Here is a 17,439-nt window from a genome sequence, read left to right as displayed (position 1 = left end):
TTTGTAAAATAAATATAAATGCTCACTTTTTCATCCAAACTATTCTTGGTATGCATTTTTCTAAAAAAACTAAGATGGCATCATTTTAAAGTGTCTCTCAGGTTGAAATCTTATTAAAATATAGATTCGTTGACTCGAAGTTGCGAAAACAATTTTTATAATTGCCTATTACAATTACTGTTTTCATCATTTTTTCCACAAAAATTTTCATGCCACTGTTTATTAAGATAAGTAGAATTTGTTTCTTAAAAATGAAAATCCAATGATGTAAAATATTTTTGAAGTGTCAATTTTATGATTACAATAGAGGTCACTTGTTCGCCAACTGTTTTTAGCTGAGTTTTCTGTTAAACAAAATCATAATTTCTTAACTGAGCAGTAGAGCTATCAACTGCATAAAAAATAAAAGTAAAAAGCAAATAAAAAAAGATGAACTATATTTTTGTTTTAATTTATGCTTATTCATTTGAGCAGGTTACGTAATATTTTAATTTCAATAGTGTTATCCCGATGAATAAAGAAGTGCTTTAACGAAAGTGCAGACCAAACATCATCTTACTACCTGTGTTGAATGTCATCCATTCAATCTAAATTTTTGTTTTAAGCCTGGAATACTACCTTAATTCTTTTTTTTTTTTATTTTCTTTGATTTTTATATTTTTAATGATAATATAAATGATTTAAAACTTTGAAGTTCCAAACTCTTAAATTTAATATAGTTTATATAAGGAAAATTCTATTTATTATTAGTCTTAAATTTTATTTTCAAGGTGCATTGAAATATATATATATAAGTTAGGTCAAGGGAGTTTCTTAGTAGGTATACTTTCCATATTTTTAGAACTATATTTTTATGAAAATACCACTATTCATTAAAAGCTAATCTATTATATTTAAAATATCCAGTAAGAGAACAAAGTGAACTCAAAGGAACTTGCGAGAGTCTGTAAGCAAGTAGGAGACGTGATCTCCTGCTATTAACAAAAATTTTCCCATAATTTAATTTAATTTTTTTAGTTACATTTATTACCTACACTTCTGTATACAGTATTTACAATGCTAATGAGGAAGAAAAAACAATTCAAATTCACAAAGTTTTATGAAATTAATTGCTATGTTTTATTTTTATTATTAGAAGTTTATGTATTTAAGAACATTATATTAGCTACATAATTAACTAAAATTATTAGAATAAAATGTAAATCATTATATTAAATTAAAATGTGTGTAGAATAAATGCAAATTTTAAAAGGTTGTGTGCTTGTCTTGTGTCTACTGTGGGTCCCGAACTTTTTCACTGAGTTCTGGTTATTTTGAATGCTAGTTTATCCATATCGGCTTCATCTTTTAAGAAAATACTAATTAATTTATTTCATAATGTTTTTTTTTTCAGACTTTGCACAAAGTTTGGTTTGAACTAAAAAACCTTTTTTACTTGTTGGAGCCGTGGCATTCTTCTATTAAAGCCATTCAAGGACAGTTCGGCTCATGCGTTACATCTTATTTCATATTCTTGAGGTGGCTACTCTACCTTAATCTGTGCAACTTTTTTATCACCTTCTGCTTTGTGATTGTTCCAGAAATCATCCACAAGAATTTTAAAAATTCCACCTCCTCCTTCCTGGTTAAAGATGCTGGATCCTTTCAATGGCATGACCTACTCACTGGAACGGTAATTTTTAGATTTTATAGATTGGCTGTATTTGGATTGTGCTTTGTCTATGATTGGATTTAGATTATTGAAAGGTGGCAATGTGTGCGTGTTCCCTAAAAATTTAGGTCTTACAAAAAAATCAATATCAAATCGTCATCGTCCAGAGAATTTGTGATGTGCCCTGATTTTAAATAAAACCATTTTTTTTACCACCATTTTTCTAAATTTAAAAAGATTTAGCTATTAGATAAATGAAATATAGTTTTACTTTTTCTTACACATTAGGAGTAACAAAGGAGAACAAACTGTAATATTTTTCGAATTGGAAGTGTGAAGATAAATTAAATAGAAAGTTGTTTTTTTATTACATTTAATTTATCCTCCAATATTAACTCTATGCTATTAAATTTGTTAACAAAATTGTATACAATGCCTACTCCACCCCTTAAAAGAACCACTTGGGTTGAGCTTTTCCAAAAGAAGCATGTTTTTTTTTCTTTCTCAGCCCCGTTTGAAAGAGGAGTAAAATGAGATTTGTAAATTAATTTTTACCTAATTCAATAGCAATTAGACTCTGTGTAATTCTTTTTTCAAAAATTGTTGTAAGCTCTCCAATAAGAGCCATCAAAAACATCAAAAAAATTTTTTTTCAAAGTTACTAAAGTAAGCATTTTTACTTTTATTATTCCTAAAATATCTATTTTTATTTTAGATAATGATTGAAACAGAGTAGTTTTAAAAAAATAATTAAATAACTATTGTTAGGTTAAATTATATAGCTTAAGATGCATATTCTTTTCCAGGGATGGTTGATGAACTCTCTTCTGTATTTTGGTTCGTATTCTAGTGATGTTATTCAACCAATAGAAGGATTTCCGTATAACATGCCTCTCGCTTATTTATGTGCAGTTGGTTCCAATATGCTGATCATCCTGATTGTAGTTAGTGTTAGGTAAATACTTTTTTTTAACAACAATTAAATTTTTTTTTCAGCTGATTAAAATTTTCTCACATCTTCTTTCTTATTTTTTCCTAATTTTTTAATTTTCTAACTGTAGTTTTTTTTAAAAATTTTATTTGTCTGTCCATAAAACTATGTATAGTGCAGGTAAAGTGCTTTTTTTTTTGACAAATTCGGATTTTTGAACCCCAAAATATAGGGTCCAAATAGTTTAGTCAGGAGAGCGCTCCAAAGTTTGGCCCTCTTAATGTTACTGTTACTTTCTGCACATTTTGCCATATCTCAAGAACTTTTTAATCGAATTGAAACATTTTTGCACACAATTATGAAATTTTTTTATCCAAAAATTATTCAGTACAAATTCTTTTAGTAAATATTTATTATTTTTTATATTGTTTAATAATAGTCAAAAAATTTTGAATTGTAAGGTATTAAATTTTTTCTTCATTTTGAAGAATGTAATTTTACAAGGCAAAGTGCAAATTTTGAGCAAAATCAGATAAATTGTTTAAGATAAATTCTATTTTTTACATCTAAAAATTTTTGAATTCAATTTCTCATGAACTATTCAAACAATTTTCCACAAATATTGTATTTTACCATGCAAAATTACATTCTTTAAAGTTATACAAAAAATTATGTACCTTAGAATTCAAAATTTTTTCAACCATTATTAAATAAAATTATAAAAATAATGAATATTTAAAAAAAAATTATTTTTTATGGATTTATCTTTGGATAAACCAATTTTATAAGTTCAAAATTTTTTCAATTTGGTTCAAAGTTCTCGATATAGCGAAATATGCAAAAAGTAAAATTAACGTTAATGGGTCCAAACTTTGGAGCACTCTGTTCACTAACTGTTGGGACCATATTTCTCAGATTGCGGCTTCCCTCTGTATTTTGGGGGTCAGAAATCTGAAAGATATGTTTATTCAGAGAAAGTATGCTTTTGTGTACCATTCCATAACTTAAACAGGGTTCCCACTGAACTTAAAAGTCCTGAAATACTGCTTAATTTTTATTTTGGAAAATAAGGGCCCTTAAAAGTACTTAATTTTGGTACAAGGTTTTTAAAAGTCCTTAATTTTCGGTATCGCTGTAATTAATTGAAACAATTTTTCAGTCTAACAAAAATATTAGAAAAAAAAGTTGTTCTTTTATGGCCTAGAATGAGACCATGCATCAGACATTTTAGAGAGACAAGAAGGGACGTGTGCAAGGCAAGAGGAAGAAATCATGTCCTTCTTTCATTAATATACAGTAGAGAGCCAATTAACCGGGAAGCTCGGGACCATCGCTATCCTGGATGTCTGAATTTCCCGGTTTTCTGGATTGGCCAAAAGTGCCGTTAATCGATGTTTTAACAAACCCAAATTACTAAGAAAAAGTTAAACACATTTTAAAATAAGAAAAAAATGAAAAGATCTCCGAAATTTAAAAAAAAAAAAAATTTTAAAATAAAGCGGTCAAAAAATATTTAAAAGGATAAAAACATTTGCAAGTTTAGACATGAAAAACAAGTTTAAAAAGTACAAAATTCGCATATTTATTTTTCGATAATAATTAAAATCCCCAAATTAACTAATATAAAACAAAACTAATAATTGAAAAACACAATATTTTTCATACCTAATTATATGGGGGGGGGGGAATGATGAAAGGAAAACTTATTAATCTAAATAAAAACAACACTTGAAAATTATCGAGCGGAAACGATATTTAAAAGAGGCGCTAACATGAATATTAAAACCTGGAACAAGGCAGGATATTATAAGATCAACAGAATAAAAAAAACAACTTAATGATAAAATTGATGAATAAAAAGAATTTATTGAGTTCGAAATTTATCTTGAAAAGAAAAAGAAAAAAAAACTCAATAAAATCAAAATTAAAAAAAAGAAAACTTTTTTCTGCTTCATAAAATATTCGTCTGCTTTTTTAATGTGATTTCACATCAAGAAAAACTTGCTAATGATACTGCATTTCTAAAAAATCAGAATTTATTTTTTTAAAAAATGTATTGTTTTGTTAATCAATGTCAAATACATGAATATAACTGGTGATTAAAAAACGTTTTGTTCGTAATAAAAAATGCATTATCGGAAATAATAAAACAATTCATCATAAAAAATCAAGGATAACAAAAACTGAGTAACTAAGTGGATTTAAAATAAATCTCACATGTCAATACTCTTAGCCGGAAGTTTCAAGTTTCATAACTGGGACATTCATTGATATGCCTGTGCAATGCATTTTCCCCACCCCCTACTTAAATCAAAGAGAAAACAAAATCAGCATACCACTCCTTTTGATTGAGGACAGCTTATCAGAAAAACAGCTGACACACAGGAGAAAATAAAACAATTGTCCCTTCCCTGCCCCCTCTCCATCTAATGATCTTCAAGGTCGGAGGAAGAATTGAAGTTTCTTTGGGCAAAGGAGAAGAATTCCCCCCTTTCCCTCTACTCAACTTCAAGGATGAGTCAAATTTTCGCTTTTTTTCCGCTTTTAGTAGTTATACTTCAAAATAGCGGGAAAACCAAGCAAAATTCTTCCCGGTTTTCTGGAAACCGGATAAATGGTTCTCTACTGTATTAGCTCTTTTATTATTAATTCTTTCTTTTGCTTAGAATGGTACCCTAGATGCATGATAAGAATGCATGATTTGCTTCTAACATGAAAGTTAACAGGGGTCAGGGAAAACCTGTCAGAGAATTTTATTTTAATTCTAAAAAGCATGGAATAGTCAGGGAAAGTTGTAATTTTTACAAAATACCAGAAAAATTCCTATATCATACCTGGAAAATAGCCAGTCATAGAATTGTCTGTAATCAGTTATCAAGATTCAGGTTAAATAATTCAAACATATAATACAATTATTGTATAAAAGTCCATTTTTTAGTGAAATTTTCAATGTTTCCATTCTCATTCTATTATATGTATTTGTTCACAAAATCTAAATCTTTTCCATTACGATTATTAAGAAAAATCAAAGTGTTTTTGGTGAAAAATTGTATGGTATAGATAAAATAAAGTTTCGATTTACATTGAGATTTTCCTGATATACCTGGAAAAGTCAGGGAATTTTTTCTCTAAGATTTAATGGGAACCTCGAGTTAAATCTTTGGTTGCTATTTATAACTTGTTTTGTCGCAATAAAACCATTTTTTTGGTGGTTTCAGATTGTTACACTATTATTTTTATTTCTTAAGAATAAACAGATTGTTGCCTAAGAAATTAAATCTAACTCAATTAAAAGATCACAATTTTTTTTATATTGTAGTATATTAAAATAAAATTTAAACCTAGATTTTATTATTAATAATTTTGTTCAGTTAAAATTACGACTTAATATACTGTTTTTTTTTAAAATTTCTATTTAACTTTTGGTTACTTTAAAATTAGTTAATATTTTTTGCCAGATTATTTAGTAATATTATGTGATGTTAATTCCTAATAACAGTTTTGGCTGGAAATAATTTTATATACAGCTAATTATCAGAGTAAATATAACATATTTACTGTTTAGCAATAATTAAGCATAGTAATATTGCTGTTTAGTAATAATTTTAAAATGGTAAAGTTGTATATCATTTTTAATATGTTTTTTTTTTAAATGTTTGAATCTTTTAATTTTTTTTATAAAGCGATACATAATAAAGTGATGTTACAGGATTACTTTATAATAAAAAAATACCGCTTTTAGTTAATTTGCTATAAAAATAAAATATCAAATCATAACAATAGTAGAGAATAATATTAAGAAAGGATGACAAAGAAATATTACAAGTGAATGCTTTTAAATTATGAAAAAATAAATTTTTTATTGCTTAATTAAGGAACCTTACCAATTTTCTTGCCATAGAAATGTGCTGACAACTTTGAAAAATCATTTTAGACTATTTTATTTTATATGTTATACACTAAGAACTAATATATGAAACATCTTAGTTCAAACATTATAAAGCCTCTCCACCATAATTGTATTTTTATCCTATAAAAATTTTCATAAAATATTTGTTACAATGAATTAAAAAAATATTAATTTAAGACTTGTGGAAAAAAATGTGGAGCAATTTGAGGTGTTGGGTTGTATTTACTTGGGACAGAACTTAATTTAACTTGACATAGTAAAGAAAACTCTAATGCATAACTCTGATTCATCTTTTTTGTATTAACTCTATTATTATATACCTTCATAAATGAAATATTTTATTAATAGAAAAAAGTAATTTATTTGGCGTTATTGAATATTTTGCTAGATTAGCCCACAACTGACTATGTTATGCATGTCTAGCAGCTAAATATAAAACTTGTTATAATTTTTTCCATGTTTCTACCAACTACCTTTATTTACTCTTTTTTTCGTAATGTATGAAAAAATTGCAAAATAATTTAATTTCAATTGCTACATAAATAATTTTGTTTCATGAAAACTGATAATTTTCTGTAAATGAAGTAGTTTGATTTAATTTCTAATTTAAATCTCTGTAATCAGTCTAAGTATTAAAAAAAATGTAATATTAGTATCGTGCGAAAAGTTAGGCACTTGTAGCGGAAATTTTGTTAATAATATCAAAAATTATAATTTTATATACATTAAATAATATTCACAACGTGTTGTATAAAAAACAGTTACTTCACTTATCCATTATAATTAAAGGCACATTAGTATGCTCTTAAAATTAGATGAATATATTTCAACTTATGTATCAAGTTCATTTTTCTTTAATTATTTGAAAATCTTCTTCCACGATCAGTTATTTTGCTTTTTAAGCAAAACCTAATGATCTGGTTCAATAGATTTTGAAAAATCCCACCTTGGAATGAAGTATGTTTCTTTATGTGGACTCACTCGAAAAAACCCAATTAGGCACTGTCATGTATACTTGAGGATAAACAATTATTATACTATTTTTAAGGTACTTAATTTTTCAACAAAATCCTTTATTTTTTCAAAAAAAGTCCTTAAAAGTCCTTAATTTTTGCTTTGTTAAAAGAGTGGGAACCCTGTTAAAATATTGTCTACACAAATTAATTAGCATATCCAAAGTCTCCTATTCATACCATTAAGATAGTCCTAAAACGTGAAAATTGAATCATTAGACTAAAAGCTATTCAGGGTGGTCCTTTATTTTTTGCATTATTGTACAATGCACTAACAAAGCAGAACATCATAATCTTAATAGTCAAACCTTACTTAGAAAAATCTACATTAAATCGTAAATTAGTTTGTGCTGAAATTTAAACACGAAAACGTTCTTTCTCTGAATATGCAGGACTTTTTTCTGATCGGTGGATTTTTAATCTTTAAAATGTATCAATAGCCACAATTTGAAAAATATGCTCCCAATTGTTTAATGATGTGAGTAGCTATGTATATATATATAAGTACACCGGACAAAAAATTAGTCACCTAGAGAAGTAATAAAAAACATCATTTAGTAACATGTAACACCACCACTGGATTTGATAATCGCCTGGATTCGGTTAAAAAGTGTGTCCACAAAGTTTTGCAGGTACGTCGAATCCAGTTTAAGCCACTTGCTGAGGATTTGATTTCGGTGTTTTAACCACTGTTCCAACCTGTTCCACAAATTTTCAATGGGGTGCAAGTCAAATGATTTAGCAAGCCAGTTGAGATGTAATTAAGTGTTTACGAAACCATTCGCATATTCTTCCTGCTCGATGATTTTTTCTGTTGTCATCTATAAAAATAAAGGTATTGACAGCCTACTCATCATGAAGATGTATATTGAAAGGCAACACCTCATCATCCAGAATGTTCAAATAAGCATGTTGGTTCATGTTAGTGGCCACCTCAGTGAGGGGGCTCAATCCATAATAGGAAAACGCCACCAAAACATGACAGTATTGCCTCTGTCTTTAACCTGACCTTGCAAACAGTCGTTATGAAATGCTTCATCTGGTCTTCGGTGCGCTCGACAACGCACGTCATTTGAATAAAGGCAAAAACATGATTCGTCAGACCATACTAGATTCCTCCAGTCAGCAACTGTCCGTGTTCGGTGACTTCTAGCCCACTGAAATTGTGCAGCGTTATGTGCCTGTGTGAGCAATGGCCTCTTATGTAGTGTTCGACTCCAAATGCTTATTGCATGTAGCTCCTGTCGCAATGTTCTCTCACTAATAGGTTGGGGTGAACCTTCATATACTAGCTAAAGCAATTCCTGTCGAGTCTGGAAACAATTTTGATTGACACTTTGTGAAACGCTTCTCCGGTTCCCTTTCATGCAGGATCTTTTTCCGACCACAATTCTGACATCTTTTGTGACCACTTGTATTACACCATTCGTTGTTGAACAGTCTGCATTGAAACTCTAGCAACTTCATTCACCGTATGACCATGGGCACAACCAAACACAATTGCCCGTTTTTGCCACTCTGTCACATTCTTATATTTACACACAATCTCACTGATGGCTATTGCCTTTGATCACGTTGAGGCACTGCACACGCATTTGAGCATGTCACTTGACCACTGCGTGATCTAACGAAACCTAATGATTCATCAGGGCTTGTGCACTAGTGTGACTCATTTTTTGTCTGGTGAGCTTATATATATATATATATTATAATAAAGTTAAAAATGCTTCTTTTTAAACTTTTACTTCTTTCAAACAAATTTACTGAGTTTGTTAAAATTTAGTGTAATTTTATCATTTAAAACTACGTAGGTTATAATGATATGAAAACTTGTACTCCTTATAGTTCAAATACTTTTGATATTCATAATTTCAATATATTTTGTTTTGCACCGAATTATTTTTGGTATGCAAATTTCATAATTGTGTGCAAAACTTTTTTTGCTTTTACTTAAATACTTCTTGAAATATTGCAAAATAGGCAAAAAGTTAAATTATAATTATGATTCCAAAACTTTCCACTGGTACTTCTGACTTAATTATCATGACTATATTTTGCAGTTTATGCCATAAATTAATTAACATGTCTAAGAACCAGCCTTGCATGCCTTGATTGGATTAGTATGCCTTGAACCATTAATGAACCATAGCATGTCAACATGTGAAATTCTGTTCATTAAATCAAAAGTTTTTAAAATGTACTATTTCCTCCCCCACACTGTACATACTTCTTTATAGCGTAATTTAGTCAAGTTTTAATAAGCACTTTTTTATGTTGTAAAACATTATTTTATTCAGCATACCTGATTGTTATGGTGCTAAAAATGTTGTAGCTGTCGTCCAATATTTTAGTAAAATTGAATCTATTTATTTTTAAGCCTAAAAATCTTTTGGAAGAAAAAAAAAAGATTTCTCAAAAAAATGTTCAAACCAAAACATTCCTAAATCTCACACTTCCTGTAAACTTTGATAACCTTCAATTGATTAATTTATAGGTACTATTGAATTAAAAATAATTTAATTTAAATAATTTCTTTAAAGCAAAGTGTTATTCATTGCTAAACACTATTCATTTCATAGCAACTTGGTTTCTGAAAATTTTATTTAATATAAAGTGAATTTTGTTTGCCTAAGTTATTGTAAATTTTTGTTCTTAACCTTCCTTTGATGTTTTGAGCACAATTTATTTATATGGAACATGTAATCTGAAATATATTTAAATTTTTTAAAAAAATATATAAAAATTATTATTCTTATTTTCCATAAAAAAATTTTTTTTATAAAGTGTATGGAATTTTATGCAAAATACTATTTCATGGTATGAACTTTTCGTTAACATCTAATTTCTACACAAACAAGAAGGAACTTCTTTGTCACTTATCAATAGTAGCCTGATTATCAATTATCAATCATATTTTATATATTTTCTTTCTTATGCATTATAATTATATTATTTTTGGAGTATTTTTATTTATGAATTTTTATTTTATGTCAAGAAAACATGTCTATATTTTTTTTCTTACGTCATGCTGCATGTGTACTTGGTCTGGACCGTGAGTATTTGTTAATTTTTTCTGTTTATGAAACTATTTCTTATTGCAAGGGGATATGATTTTTCCGGGGTCTATTCAGGCGGAAATTCCTTCACAAAATTAGAGTTCTTTGGAATCTCAGGAGAAAAAAAATCTGAAAACTATGTCATTTTACGACAGCATTTTCTCAAATGGGAATGTATCAATAATAATCATCAAATGATGATGGAAGGAGTCAAACAAGTCTAAAAGTAATAGAGCTCTAATTCACATGTTGCAACTACGCATTAAGTATCTTAAGGTTAATTTTAAAAGCCGAAGTAGCCGAAATTTTTTTTTTTGAAACCCTGGGATATTGACAAAGAAAAGAGAAGCGGAATAAAAAATAGTATTTGCTTAAATTGAAGGTTCTTCATTAAACATTTTCATAAAATTTCCCATTTTTCACAAATATATTTTTTTCCATCAAAATTCATTATTTTTTCACAAAAAATTGTCCCTATAAAATGAAGCCTGGATCAACTTCTTTTTACTCTTGTGTTATATGTATTCAATTATTTATTAAGCATACCACACATTTTTGATTTGATGTTATACAAATATGTATTTTATTCATTTAAAAGAAGTAGCTGTGACAGGAGTGTTTAATTTAATTAATTTATTTTTTTTTGCAGAGAGACAAGTGAAATTAAATTTCTTCTTCTCAAAAATGTACTATTTTTATTTTTAGAATAAAACAGTATTAAGGTTATAGATTGAAAAAAAGATTTTGGTTGCATATTATGCTGTAGATTACATCATTGGCATTATAATAAAGAGTGGAATTAGCATTGTGGGGGTTTAAATTATTTTTACCCTATTTCTATTATGGCGACTTACCCCATATATTTTCAAGGTTCTGAATTTGTATAAGAAATATGGCTCAATTTACTCAGAGAGTTTTCACTAAATATTATCTGTATTAATTATGTCTTTTGAAAGCTGTTTTAATAATAATTGCAGCATTACAGCCTCCTACCAGAAAAACTATGTTGACACAGCTGGAGAGATCAAGAATGTGTTCTGCAACAAAATATTCTCTGCGTGGGATTATGCTATTGAGACAGAGAATGCTGCAATCTTACAGAAGCGCACCTTCTGCAACGACCTCAGGGTGATTATACTTTTTTTAATGGGAGATGAAAGTTTTTCGTAATATACAAGATAGGGTAAGAGATGATCGAAACAAGTGATAAAAGTGTTTACTTCTTAATGCACATATCAATCATAGTTACATTCAATCTCAGGTTAGGCTGTCTTTATTGAAAATAACTAATTCCTATCTATAAACTATTGAAGTAACTGAAAAACTAATTCCCTTCATGAATGTATTTTTCATAAGATTATTCCTCAGATCAGCAGTTTTGGGCACTTCTCATTTTTGCATTTCATTTGTTGAAATTATTTTTCAATTAGTGTTTTATTATTGAAAATGGGAAAAAAGTAACCTCATTGCCAAAATTTTTCTATCCTGCATTTTTTAAATTATATAAGGAAGAAAAAATAATCAAAATAACTGAAAATCCAGCGGGATTTTTCCACCCTCTTATTTTCATCCCAAAAATCTGTTTTATTTTCGAAAATTCCAATTTTTTTTAACCTAATACTTGATATTTTAGTTACTTTTTTAAAATTCACCTGTTTATAGAGTAATATTCTTATATTTATTCCAAATTTCTAAGGTAAGCAAAAAATTTGAGCTTTTCAATCACCCCTATTAAACTTTTATTCATAGATTGAAAACAAGAGTGCCTGTCTGCTCAATTGCTGAAACATTTGCAATGCTGCCAAAAGTGTCTTAATTTTGTGGTGTTATAACATCGGATTAATAATATTTCAATTTAAAAAATTTCATAAAAATGGCCAAAAAGCAATAGGAAATCAATGTGATTTATGACAGAAACATTCTGACCAGAATGTTTAAAAGAGACACCTCTGTTCGATACCAATTGATTTGATTTCTATGCTGGTTTGTTTGATAACAAATGAATAAAGTAACATATGGACTGTAATTAAGATTTTTATTATAATTGGTGCTACGAGCACGCTATTGCTATATGATTAACAACCAATTTTCAACTGTTTGGGGTTACAAGAAGCGGTGGCGAGGACGCTAAGACAAAGATGCCAAATTGGCGCTATATTTCTGAGATATTGAACATCCACCCACCGTTGAATTATATTCAATAAACTATACAGATTAGCTTAACAATTATACACAAACATATTCCAATATAAAATTTACAAAGATTGAATAAATGCTGTAGGTACACATAATGAGAAAATTAACATATATCTTTTTTAATTGTCCAATGGCAAAATACACAATTTACTAATGGTACGTTTAACAATCCCCTTGCTTGTTTTAATTTCCGCTACTCTAACCTTTCCATCCATTCCAGGAAATAGTTTTAAAATTCGTCCTAAGCTCCACTGATTTACAGGAATATTATCCTCCGTTATTAAAACCATCTCATTTAAATTTATGTTGGTTTTCTCTACTTTCCATTTTGTTCTTGCAAGTTTTTGAGGTAGTCGCGAGATCACTTAGTTCAAATGTATTGAACAATTTTTGTCAACCTTTGCCACCGAGAAAGTCAGGTTTCCGATTTATCCAACAAACTTGGTTCAGCTATGGCAGTTATAGACACTCCAACCAAAAAATGCTCTGGTGTTTGAACATCCAGGTCATCAATATCATCTGACAAAGGTGTTAATGGCCGAGAATTTAGGATTCCTTTGACTTGTGTTGTTATTGTAAGGAATTCCTAAAATGTTAATTTTATATTTCCTGTGGCTCGTTTTAAGTAAAACTTAAAGGATTTGACCCCTGCCTCCCAGAGGTCCCCGAAATTTGGAGCTCTGGGAGGAATAAAATTCCAAACTATCCCTTCAGATGCCAATTAGGATGCTAGTTTTTCATCAGGAAATCTTGTTAAATTCTTCAATCCTGCAATTCCCTACTAGCACCAACAAAGTTTTTTGCATTATCAGATGATATAGTTGCACATTTGCCACACCTAGCCACAAAACGCTTTAAGGCAGCAAGAAAAGCATCAGTTGTTAAATCAGAAACCACTTCTAAGTGAATCGCCTTCGAGGCTAAACACACAAATATTGCAACATAAATCCGTTGGATATTGCCTTTTCTCTGGTGTTTATACTTAATTTGGAAAGGGCCGCAATAATCAACACCAGAGTGCAAAAAAGGATAATTAGGGTTTACTCTTTCTTGAGGCAAGATTCCCATAAGTTGATTTGAAACAAGGGGTTTATGTTTAAAACAAACTATGCATTTATGAACAATTTTCCTAGCTATCGATCGACCACAAAGTGGCCAAATCCTTTCTCTAGTGCAATATAATAAAGCTTAAGGTCCTAAGTGGAAATTTTTGATATGCAAATGAGTCATTAACAATTTAGTGAAAGAATGGTCTGCTGGAAGTATAGCTGGATGCTTTTGAGAATATTCAGAGCAGCATTATGCAAACGACCACCCACTCTAGGAATTTGCTGACCATCAAGAAAAGGATTTAAAGAGTTAAGTTTACTCTTACCTAAAAAAGCCCTGCCCTTGAAAATAGCATCAATTTCTTCCTTAAAAGCAGATGCTTGTACATTTCTAACTAAAAAGGACTCCCTCTCATTTAGTTCATTGGAGGATAACTTACAAATCTTTTGTTACCTGGATTTCTACAGTTGAATATGAATGAATCTGAAAGCATAACTTAAAACATTCAAAACTTTAGTATAATTATTGCTACAATTTAAAATATTGTCAATTAAGTCAAGTTTATAAGAAGTTAGAAGTATTTTGGCAGGGGATTTGAGTTCCTGTAAAAATTCACTGTCTGATGAGACTTTTTTCAAAATCTATTGAAGCAATATTCAGTTCTTCCTTCAAAAAATTTGGTCCCAACCACCACAGTTCACAGGAGGCAATTTCCGAAGCATTCAGACCACGAGACAGGACATCCGCAGGATTTTTATCAGAGGCAATGTGATTTCAATGACAGTTCTTAGTTAGTTCTTGTATTACTTTAACTCGATTGCTGATAAAAGTCTTGAGTTGATCAGGTGACCGCTGAAGCCATGCCAGCACAATTGTAGAATCTGTCCACAACATTATTTGTTGAATGGGCAAGATTAGAGACTTAACATTGTTCAAAAGCTGTGCCAATGAAACACTGGCGCACAATTCTAAACGAGGGATCGTGATAGGTTTTACTGGTGAAACACGGGACTTGCTGCACAAAAGTCTCGTATATGATGTTTCTCCCGAATTTGATTGCATGTACAGAACTGTTCCATACGCAACAGTTTCTCCGTAGGGTGCACAAGAAGTTCTGTATGTAACAGCGCTAAGCTTGAAAGTTTGCACTGGGTCATTCACGCTGTTCTTCCATAATATCAACTGTAAATTCCGATGATCAGGGTGGATCAAAATTTGCCTAAACATTTTAGAAATGTCAGTAGTGAACACATAAGCATGTTTGCCTGAATCGCTAAGAATTGAAAATAAATCTTGTTGTATAGTACCGCCTTTGTACAAAATGTCATTTAAGGAAAGACCCGATGCCGTTTTGGAGAAAGCGTTAAATACCACCCTCAACTTAGTGGTTTTACTATCTGGGCGAAGTACACCATGATGAGGTAAAAAATATGAAGCAGTTTTATGAAGAGGTTCTACAACTAATTGCATATGCTGCAAGTCAGCATATTCCATTAAGAATGATTTATAAAGTGATTGCAACTTCTCATCTTTCGAGAGTTTTTTTCCATAACTGATTTAAATGCATTTCGGCAACGGCTTTAGAATCACCTAGCGAAGCAGGATCCTTTTTCAAAGGCAACTGTACTATGTAATGCCCTTCATGATTTCGATAATGAGTATTTTTATATTGAGTTTCGCAGAACTCAAATTCGACACTATATTCAACAGAGGGCTCGTTAATAGTTTCTATATTCCAAAATGCTTGTAGCTGTTTATCAAGGCCTTCCGAATTTATATCTGAACTAAACGTTAATCCAAAATACGCTCTATTTGTACTATTATCGGAGCTTTCCACTACTATGTAACCAAATACAGTTTCTTGGAACAACCAATTGCTACATGCTGATCAAAACTGATTTGGCTTTAAAATTTCAAAAAAGAGCTTGCAACCTATAATTAATTCTACTTCTTTTTGTGTGTTAAACTCTGGATCAGCCAAATTAATATCGGTTGGAATCATTATATTAGATGCTTCAACCGGATTAATTATCGTTAAATTTGTTATCGAAGAAACAATTCAAAATTCTAAAGATGTTGAAAAATTCCCACTATTGTTTTTAATTACAGTGGTTACCTTTTCTTCAATATTTAGCGAAATATCGCTCAATCCGGAAACAGAAGCATTTATTTTTTCCTTTTTCAACATTAAATTATTAGCTCATTTTTGTTCACAGAAAGACAGATGAGAAGCGGAATCCAAAATCGCTCTGCTTGGATAATAGTTTCCTAATGCATTTCTAATATTAACAACTGCAGTAAGCAAGAGAATATTTTGTTTCTTTTTTGAAGCTAAATAATTTGAAAAAATGGTTGAATGTTCTTGTGGGAATGAATTATGCACTTGGGAGACAGATGTTTGATCGGCGGCTGGCATCGTGGAAACTGAGGAGGTAGGAGGCGGAGAAGAAATCTCATAAATATGCAGTAAAGTGTTATGGCGCTTCTTGCAAACAAAGCAGGAATTATTTCGTTTACAGTCTTTTACTTTGTGATAATTCTTTAGACAATTAATGCGCAAATTTAAACGTTTTATTTCATTAAATCTATCCGAAACCTTCATATTTTGAAAAGTGTTGCACTTATAAATCATGTGTAGTAATTTACAGATTACACAAAAGTTTAGATTATTATTCGAATTCTGGAAAGATTTACTCTTATTAACGGCTAGCTTATGTTTATAAATTGAAGAAGAAGCTGTTCGATTAATACTATCAAGAATCTGGCTTCTTTTTTTTTTGAAATTCTAAAAAGTTATCTAATTCTGGAATTTCATTTGATGCGATCATTTGTTCATATTGTTTTCTAGTTTCTCGATCTACCTTTTTCAAAATGATGTTAAGCAGAAGTATGTCAGAGAAATTATTACGATCAAAATTTAGAAGCTTTAAAGCTCTGATATTTTTCTTTAAAATATCTACCATGTTTCTAATATCTCCAGCTGATTCATTTGTAAGTTTTTCAATTTCCAAAATTTGATTTATGTAAGTCTCAGTGAGGAGACGTTTATTCTCAAATCTATTTTCTAATGCTTTTAAAAGTGATTCAAAAGAATCGTCAACAGTTTCGAGACGTTTAGCGTCGCCCAGCAATGACGCTTTCAAATAATGCAGTTTTTGAGAGTCATTTAAATCATTGTTTTTAGTTATAATGTTATCAAATTGCGATTTAAAATTGGGCCATTCGTCAAATTTACCATGAAATACCGGTAGTGGTATCTCGGGTAGTTTAATTTCTAGTTTTGTTTTCGAATCAGCCTGAGATATTTCATTTTCACAATTAATTATTGAAGGTTTAATTATCAAAGAGTTAAGAATATCTTTAATTCTTACCTCCAGAGCTTCGAGTCTGTCTACTGTTCCCTCCAAGTCCGTTTCTACTTCAGTTACCTCAGGGTCAGTTATGTCTTTTAGCCCATAATAATGCTCCTTTAATTCATCAACTTTTTTATACAATTGTTCCACACGCTTCAGCTTGACCTCTAATTCAGTATGGTTATGTTCCTTCGTCTGGTCAATGTATGTTTCTAGCTTTGTTATGGTACCTTTGACGGCACGCTTCGATCTATTTAGTTTTTCTTTTTCCATCTCCGG

General features: G+C 29.9%; 1 protein-coding gene across 7 annotated transcripts in view; it reads left to right on the top strand.

Moving 5' to 3' along the window:
• LOC107443255 (transmembrane channel-like protein 5) overlaps nucleotides 1-17,439 on the top strand; it is a 99,415-nt gene that overhangs the window by 11,331 nt on the left and 70,645 nt on the right. For all 7 annotated transcript variants that reach the window (XM_043053601.2, XM_043053597.2, XM_043053598.2 and 4 more), the window contains 3 exons: nucleotides 1,394-1,672; nucleotides 2,458-2,606; nucleotides 11,539-11,689. In XM_043053601.2, the coding sequence (XP_042909535.1) occupies nucleotides 1,394-1,672; nucleotides 2,458-2,606; nucleotides 11,539-11,689 (579 nt within the window). The remainder of the gene's footprint in view (nucleotides 1-1,393; nucleotides 1,673-2,457; nucleotides 2,607-11,538; nucleotides 11,690-17,439) is intronic.

The sequence above is a fragment of the Parasteatoda tepidariorum genome, chromosome 6, assembly GCF_043381705.1.
Source record: "Parasteatoda tepidariorum isolate YZ-2023 chromosome 6, CAS_Ptep_4.0, whole genome shotgun sequence".
NCBI classification, from domain to species: domain Eukaryota; kingdom Metazoa; phylum Arthropoda; class Arachnida; order Araneae; family Theridiidae; genus Parasteatoda; species Parasteatoda tepidariorum.
Note: the sequence above shows the minus strand (reverse complement) of the source record. Positions and strands in the feature narration are given on the sequence as shown.